Here is a 9,647-nt window from a genome sequence, read left to right on the forward strand (position 1 = left end):
AGTCTCTTATGATCACCAAGGCTGCATTTTTTTATCATAAATACAGTAAAAACAGTAATTTTGTATAGTATTGTAATCTGTATCAATCAATATTACTACAATTTAAAGGATCTGTTTTATATTTTAATATATCATGTTGAAATGTGAAATATATGTTGAGAACAGTTGAGCATAATATTTTTGTGGAAACCGAGATGCACTGTCATTCAAACATTTGTGGTAAGATTTTTTTAATAAATGATTAAAAGTAGTAGTAAGAACATTTATAACACTACAAAAGATTTCTATTTCAAACAAAGTTTTTTTAATTCAAAGAATCCTGAAAAGAACTGTATCATGGCTTTGACAAAAAAATTAAGCACCACAACCGTTCTCAACATATAACAAACAGTTATTTTTTTATTTGCTTTTTACTTGTAATAATATTTCGCAGTATTACTGTTTTTTGTATCTTTTTAAATAGGATAATAAGAAATCAGAATATCAGCATATTAAAATTATTTCTGAAGGATGATGTGACACTGCCATCACAGGAATATATACAGTATATATATATATATATATATATATATACACACCAAAAAAGCATATTTAGTTTAAAATATTTTGATGAAAATTTAAATGTTAAAATACATTTTACACAAATATAGTTTAAGAATGACAAAGATTAAAATTAAAGCTGAAATGAAAATGAGTTTAAGCCAAATAGTAGGGGTGTAAAGGTACTTATTCGTACCATATGGTTCACGGGGCAAATTCCAAATGGAAGTGATCATCCCTATGCCTTTGAAGGGCAGAGCCCTTGGAGTGGGGACTTTGGAGTGAGCAGGGCACGTGCGTGCCATTATGTAGTCGTTTGGAATGCACTTGGCAAAGGGAGCGACGTAATTTCCTCATTAACTTCAGCTGGGATGTTCCCGTGACAACACAGCACAGTGTCCATCAACAGATGTCGCTGTTTTACTGGCATATAGGTCTTTTTATTGTTGTTAGTATAACTGTTGCAAATAAACATACATTTTATATTTTAAAATGTTTTTAAAATATGCTATATAATATATGAAAACTAATATAAATATAAAACTTTTTAAAATATAAAATGTATATTTTTTTATGCGGGTGTACGCCAGCGAATCAGCTGACAGACACTGTGCTGCGTTGTCACAGGAACATCCCAGCTGAAGATAATGAGGAAATTACGTCGCTCCCTTTTCCAAGTGCATTCCAAACGACTACATAATGGCACGCACGTGCTCTGCTCACTACAAAGGGAAAATCTAAACAAGACTAAGAAACTGACTAAGAAAATGTTTTGGTTTTTTTTGCAATGTAGGTAACTAATACACTGTAAATATTCTGACCCCTTTCTTCCGGATTTGTAACCGTCTGTAGAGCATTTGAGGGGAATGTAAAAGGATAACTGCCGTGCATTTCCAGTCTCTCCATCACTGAAATAACAAAAAGGGATTTAAGAGGACAGCGCTCAATTGCTTCAAAATCCCACAAAGAGATTGTGTCCAATCTCAAACGGCACATTTAATCCATTTCTCTGCCATGTATTGTTCTTTTCAGTAGCGTGGACAGCAGTGCAGGTGAGAGGCGGTCAGATGGTCAGCGGCAGTGCCTCGGGGGGGTTGATGGCTTCTGCTGATTGTGTTGTGATAGGACCTGTCCTCTTACAGAACCTTCAAAACACCTGTCAGGACCTGCGGCCCCCTGCCACGCACCTGATCCGCATCTACCTGAGCTCACACACACTCATTAAACACACCTAACGCCATCAAAGAGCAAACACAGAGGTAAAATGCAGGGGCAAATTTGTTTGATGACGCTAGTGGAGAAGAAATTCACATTTAAAGGTGCATTCCGTAGTTAATGTGCTAATTTAAAAAGTTTTATGCTTTAAGAAATAGTGAAATAGTGCTTTTGGTGTACTCTCACATGAGATCGATACAGTACTTATAACAGTCGATAAAAAGTGTTTTAATTATATATGGTTTAGGTCACTCCCTCAATGCATTTGGCCTTGCTGAAATGATGTGAGAGATTGGAGAGATCGTCATTAGCGCTCATTTATTGTCACCTCTGTAGATACACTAGTGGCGTAGTGTTGTTTGGTGATGTGAAGAACGAAAATTAGACAATGGACAATATTAACTTTTTATTGTTCTTCATCAGCAGAAACAACAGGAGAAACAGTAGCTGTATGGCTGAAGAAGAAGAAAAGGTCTGAATACAGACAAAGACAAAAAAACAAGCTTAAACACTAGTACGACATACACAAGGTAGAAAAAATAGATAATGGAGAAAACACTGACTAGCGATACCCAAGTGGCTACTGTTTTGATAGATAGGTAAGGGAATAAATTATTGAGTAGAGCACTAATCTAAAACTTTGTAATATCAGTGTAATTTACATAAAAGGATGTACAGTGTTTAACAACACTGTGGTATCCGTACTAGCAGTGATGCTAATGCTAACAAGAGAACTACTGAATGCACCTTTTAAAAAAGGGTAGGTTATTTGGCTCAAACACATTATTTGTTATGCTGGTTGAAAGTCTCTTCACATCCTGATAGCAATCACTAAATTAAGTGGTCTAAATGTATTTATATCGTCTTTGGAAGACGCAGGACCATAAAATGTTCGTCCAATCATATCACTCAGTCTGAGGGCTACGATAGGCTGTTACCTGCCTGTCAACGTATATGTATTTGCATACCTCTGAGCACCATGTTCACGCAGACATGATACGTCACCAGCGCACTCCATTACACCATTTTTGGATTGAGCGAGAATGGAAGGCGTCATTATTGTAATATTATGTGCTTTGTACTGTAATGTTTTCTCACCAATGAATGAGGCATGAGGCAATCTGACAGCATTGCATTCAACCCTCCACCAACGCGGTTTCTCATTGTGTCGCTGGTTAGCCTCTGCGCGTTCATTTGTTTTGAAGGAGGCGTGGCTTTGGAGAGTGATTTGCAGGGAGGGTGGAAGCTTATGCTTTCAGAGCTAGCTTGCTATTGCTAGCCTCTCCGAAATAGCCTACCCTACCTTTAAGATAGTAAATACACCATACCTGCAAACTCTTGACTTGCAAAAAAAAAAAAACATTTCAGAAGCAAATTGTTTCTTCTAAAAATTTATTGGAATCAGCAGTTGAAATAGTTTTGGAAAATTCAGATTTTAGAATAGAACTGCATGTTGTTTATGCAGCAACATTCTACTGTCCATAGTAACGTACTAAAATGGCTGTTAAAACTACTATTAAAACAACTCTACAGTTCAAATAGTACAGTTTTTGACAAAAGTTGAAAAAGTTTTAAAAAATGCTTAAAATAACTTTCAGCCTAATAAATGATGCATGTATATGTAGTAAATTAGCTCAAAAGGGAAAGGTACATAAATAATTACAATTAATTATGATTAATTAAAATTATTTATATCAGCTGCCAGTAGTAACTGTAGCAGAATTAAATTGTCATCAACTAATCTGTTCGTCCAGTGAACATTCAGTGTAAGTTCATATCAACTCTAAGAAAGGATATTTTCGTGGCCACAGAAAATATCTTTCCGACAGTATTAATGCATTAGAGCATGTAGCTGGATCAGAAACGTAAAGGGACATTATTCACAAGTGGTAACAGAATCAGAAACTCATGTAATTTGTGCACAAAAGTTATTAACTAAACGCTAACACATAACTAGTCTAAACAAACAAACAAACGAATAAACATACACTTTCCCCTGGGTTTTAAGCTTTGTCTTCTTCTATTTTTTAGTAAAAATGTTATGTGACTAAAACAGAAGTAGCCAGAAGACCAATAGAAATAACACAGCAGGATTCCCTTGGTATCAGACCAGATGAAACATCCAATAGGGTTGTAAAAAAAATCCTCTGGTCATCTAAGGTCTCCTGGTAGATAAAAGTCATTATAGGGTCCCTCTCGACTGAGATTGGCGACAACTAACAGCTGCAGAAATGCACCGCACACCCCTTCAGGTTAGAGAGATTACCCCAAAACTCTCTCCTGTAATGATCTCATTATGTGCTGGCCGCATTCGGTGATGTCTTTCTTGATTAGTGCCTCTCCTACATTCCACCGTGCCAGAAGGAGATTGCTGATTCTGATCTTTCTTTCTAAAAAGGTCACGTCCGTACCCAGGGGCAATCACAGGAGGAAACTGCACACGACTGCTGTCCTGCTGATCTCGTGTCAGTATAGCTGACCAAAGATCAGTGTAATGGATCTGGAGGTAATGAAAAGAAAGTGGCCGATAGCTGAAATAGCAGTTTGTGTTTCTAAGGTCCAAAACACACTCAAGTATGTGAACCCAAACACTTCCAGCCACGCAGACTCGATTTCACGCGTCGCTGTTTTCCAAAGTGTCAGAACAAGGAGGTCTACAATAGCTGGAGCTGTTAGCAATCCCATTTATCTCACTGGTAGTTGCTCAGCTAGCACAGTAGTTAAACTGCCAACATTTTAACAACTAGCTACGTAAATCATAGCACAATTTTTCATTTAAATAATACTGATTAGCAAAAATCTGTGACCAACTTTTTGTGAAATCTGCATTTAAAAATCTCCTGACCTCACAAAAACTGAATCCAGATTGTGTGGATTCTAGAGAAATGACTAGATTTCAACTGCAAAAATTCACACACACAAACAAAGGTAAATTCATTCAAATGGTTTGCAAGTCATTTCAACCAAATTATTAAAACAATCACCTTTTACAGCCATTTGTACATAAAACGGACTACGCTGGTTGTGCTATAAATTTATGAATGCAGCCTGTGTAGACTATAAAAATAAATAAAAAATGTATTGCTTTGATTTACTTTGAGGTTTCCAGTCCTTTTATCTCAGTACATTTGTATCTGACTGCAATCTTAAAGATGAATTCTTTTGGCATGTCATTATAGATTCAGCAGCTGGCCAATCATTCACATCTGCGTTTACATAAAGTATGTTTCTAGCCTAAGCTTTCATATTTTGTCGAAGATACACAGAAGCTACACTCAGTCCAATATGCTATGTTAATATGAAGGAATTTTCCATATTGATTTTTCACTATGTAATACTTGTATTTTGAATCAACGTATAGCTTTGTATTGTGTTTTAGGGTTGAAGGAAAACATACTGCTAATTTTCTGCCAGGACATTATCCAATAACAGTGTAGGTAAGATTAAAGACAATACTGAAACTGCACTCGCATTGAATTTTAGAAAGTGAAACATGTTTGGTTACAGTACTACCGGCTTAATTTTCTTTTGTCCTACCCATGCAGCCTTGGTTACATCAGCAGAAATTTTATTTCAGAGGCAGTGGCACTGAACTTAACACAGTCCAGCTTTCGAGTTTAAATTTAGTAGGGCAGTCTGTACCCAGAATAGGACGGCCCAGCCCAACCAGACTGCCTGCCAAGCTCTTCTGACAGACATGTGGCGCATTAGACTGTCAACATCTCTGGTACACAGGGAGTACTGTCGCTCCACGCTGACAGGCACAACAGAGTCGTTCCTTCTGCACCACACTCTGTGTTCCCCCTCGGGCTGTCACTGTTCAGACCGCCGGCCTGTGGGACATTTCAGTTTCCTGTGGACTCAACAGCATGAAGAGCACCGCTGCTATCTCTGTTTGAGAGCTATGAGTCAGTGTTGCTAATTCTGATAGTCTAAGGTAGATGTGCTTAGAAAGTAGATATTGTAGCAGGATAGTCCCCCGTGTGGCAGCCAGCTGGGGTAGGTAAAAACATTCTGGCATGGTAAAAAGTGAGCACTTCCATCAGACAAGTAATATAACTAGGCCCACGCACATTTTTTTAGTGCCGAATATATGTGAGGAAAATGTGTGGAATTCTGCCAAATAGATTTAAAAGTGTGAAGATGTGTTAAATGGAGCTGGGAGCATAACACTCTTTGGTATCTGAAAGCAAATTCAGATTTCTTTAAAGCTCCCATGATATCAAATCATGAAATGAAAACTGATGACTCATCTTGTACTCATGAATATATCCATTTTTTGTCCAATTAAATGCTGTCTAGAATAGAGTCCACTTTTTCAGCAGCCCTATTTCCAGAAGTATTTTTCCTATTCATTTTTCCCATAGGGATTTTTGGAAGTCTTTGTTAAAGAGTTATAAGCCAACCCAACAACCACACGGTGAATCACAACATCACCAACTTTGATTTAAAGCAAAACGTTTAAAATCAGTATAAGGTATAAGGCTGTGTATTTAAATGGCTTTAATGTAAAAAACAAAAACAATCCCATGAAGCACTACAAATTAGAGCCCGACCGATATATCGTTTTGCCGATATTATCGGCCGATATGAGCCTGTCGCCGATATATCGGTATCGGCGAATATGCCGCCGATATGAACATTTTTTTTTACAGAACATATAACGCAGATAAAATGCTTGAAATGGTGTAATTACTTAGTTTGTCCAGCAGAGCGCGCTCCATTGTTTGCTACGGAGGGTGGGGTTTGATAGGGCTCCCCCGAATTTGGTGGCGATCCGCCGGTGCGTTCGTGAGATAGTGACACCAGTCAACACGTTCACTTCAGTAAGGAAGTTCAGGCAGCAGCATTCAAGCGTTGTCTTGCCCAGCGAAGTGGACTTCACATGAAATTCCGCCATGATTCCAGTTCCAAGGGAACGTACACGTTACATTCAAAGGGCATTAAAGTGCGCGAGACATGAATTAATATTTATTTACAGAGGTATATGTCACACTTCACACTTCTCTAGTAAGTTTCGTCTGTGTGTGAAGACAGTAGTGCAAATCCGTGAATGAATGTTCCGAAGTGAAATAAACTTCAACGGAATAAAGTTGAATGGAATTGAATTGAATTAAAGTTGAATAAACTTCAACTTTACTGTTCAGTGCACTGATGTCAGACTCATTTTGGATAATGAAGTTTATTGTTAAATTGTTAAATGCCCTGCCTCCATTACGTATCTCTGTCACGTCATTATAAGTGTTTCATCACCACATTTGAGTGATCATTGCAAAAAATGTGTTTATGTATATATATTCTGTTTATGTATATACTGTATTCTATATATAGTACCAGTCAAATGTTTGGACACACGAATGGGAAAGTGTCCAAACTTTTGACTGGTACTGTACTATAATATACACAAAGAATATCGGCCGATATATCGATATCGACCTTTTTTTACTCCCTAATATCGGTATCGGCCCCAAAAAACCCATATCGGTCGGGCTCTACTACAAATGACAATTGAATTAGCCTAAAAAGGACAAATAAATATAAAACCGCTCAAAGCATGTTTATTGTATATATAGAAGAAACATATTTTACGGTTTTTACAAAATATGCATATATAGACAAATATTTAAGCAGTTTGAGAGCAAAGGGAAACTGACTATAAAGTCATTCACAGTTCTTCAAGGGAGTAGGCAGGCACTAAGCAGTTAATTTGGAGTGATTTTCTTGTTTTGATTCTCTGATTGCTGGGAATTTTTTTGAAAATTATGGGTTTTATTCAGCGCTGATAGCCTTGTGGGCCGTTGCGCTACGGGCATCCCGAATTCGAATCCCGACTCGAGGACCTTACATATCAGGGACTAGACCTATATTATTGGAATCATGAATTTGTTTAATAAATTGTTCTATTGGATATTTGTGTCTTTAATATTTGTGTTATGTATGTAGTAACCATTTTATAAAGCAAGAAAATACTCCGCAATAATGAAATCTGACGGCTTCAACAACTATCAATTAAAATTTTGCAGCTCACAGTAGGTCTGTCTTTAAAGATTTGTTGTAGTTTAAAAATCTATTTCCTATGGAGAAAATTAATGGAATTTCTTAGGGATGCACCAAATGTTCGCAAACCGAAATTGTTCGGCCGAAAATAGCAAAATAAGCTCTTTCGGTGTTTAGCCGAATAAGCGAAAAGACTGAATAAATTGTACCGAACAATGACGTGACGCAATCAAACAGAGGCACGCACTAATGCAGCAAACATGTCGGCAGTGTGGAAGCATTTAAAATTGTCAGAGAAAGATGCAAAAATCATTACAAGCACCGACAGCGAGAGACTGCTTAGTGCTGCATCTCACGTCTCCGATGACTGTATGATGATTGAAATCGCGAAATGGCCTTAAACAATTAAATTAAAAACTGCAGAACGTCATGTTTTCTAATACACGCACAAACGGCATGTTTATAAACAGCACTGTGCGAGCTTGCAGCGCCAGGGTTCAAAGTCCAAAGCGCGAGGAAAATCTAAGCTGAAACAGCGTTACTCATCAGTTGCTCAGTAACATTTTTATGAATTTTTACAAGGCATGGATGTGACAATGTGATACGTGCAACAAACATCTTCCCAAGTGGGATCTGAAATATTTTCTAATGTTTTAAAAGAATTCTCTTCTGCTCAGCAAGGTTGCATTTATTTGTACAGCAAGAAATACATGCCTAATTCAAGAAGGGGGGTCTCAAAAATTACCAATAAATAAATTATATATATTTTTTTTACTAACATTAATTTTAGGTTAAATTGTGCTAATGTCTGCTAGAATGTTAAAAAATGTTCAGTGTTAATTTATGCAATGGTGACAAAAATTGCCAAAATACATGGGGGGAAAAACGTGAAAAACCATGTTCAGTATTCAGCCTTTCAGAATTTTCATTTCGGTGCATCCCTAGAATTTCTACTTCTGGAACCTGGCTGTTGCCATCTATAAGAATATGCCTCCCACTAATATTAAACGCCTCTGCCTAGAAATAACAAATCATAGGTTAAAGAATGTGACGTAAATTAAAGTCGAAACGTGATGTAAATTAATATTACCCCTAACTTCCTGTTTCAATAGAAAATCTGTCAACACAGGACTGAAAACTGCGTCCATCAAGCAGTTTTTATGGGGTCTTTAATAAACGAACATCCAAGGGGCACATTAGAATTGTAGATGTATGTGAATTCTGTGGCACATTCAGTAGAATTTAGCACAAGCCTGGTTATAAGTGATTTATTGTGCATTTAAAAATTATAACAAAGACTCTTTCACATGATTCGTTTTAACATTTCCCAATGCACTGAGCTCTACAGAGTGAAGAGTCAAGCACATGACATTACGAGGGTGGTGCCTGGCTAAAAACCAAACATTTGCTGCTTTCCTGCTATCAACCATGTAAAATTGCCTTTCCATGATGGTATCTGTAAAGCTTTTCACATGGAAATCAAAGCTGCATGTGACACTTCCATTTGAAGGGGACTTTTTCCGCAACACTGAAAATTATTAGCTCTACCTGTTGCTGAGGGTACTGCATCCCTCCCATGCCCACTTGGCCACGCCCCTGCATTCCCATTGGGTATCGGTGAGGAGTGGGTGATCCATATGGCTGCCCTGGATATGTTCCGGCCGGCTGAGAGTAGGGACTGTTGCCCATCCCATACATCTGAGAACGCTTCATGGCCATAGGGTCCATAGGTGCCACCTGCTGAGAGGAGTATCAACATATTAGCATAATATAGCATAGCACAGCAACAGCAGTGATTTCCAATGTATGGCAGTCTGTGTGTGAACATATTTATACGACTATTATGCCTGAGCAGACTGGAATACAAATAGCAATCATAAGGTTGAGCGGTTCAG

General features: G+C 37.6%; 1 protein-coding gene across 1 annotated transcript in view; it reads right to left on the reverse strand.

The window, feature by feature from the left end:
* The window catches only part of arid1b (AT-rich interactive domain 1B), a 105,239-nt gene that overhangs the window by 90,854 nt on the left and 4,738 nt on the right, over positions 1–9,647 (reverse strand). The window contains exon 2 of the mRNA XM_016474015.1: positions 9,301–9,489. Coding sequence (XP_016329501.1) covers positions 9,301–9,489 — 189 coding nt within the window. The remainder of the gene's footprint in view (positions 1–9,300; positions 9,490–9,647) is intronic.

The sequence above is a fragment of the Sinocyclocheilus anshuiensis genome, unplaced genomic scaffold (genome assembly GCF_001515605.1).
Source record: "Sinocyclocheilus anshuiensis isolate Anshui unplaced genomic scaffold, SAMN03320099.WGS_v1.1 scaffold1816, whole genome shotgun sequence".
NCBI lineage: Eukaryota > Metazoa > Chordata > Actinopteri > Cypriniformes > Cyprinidae > Sinocyclocheilus > Sinocyclocheilus anshuiensis.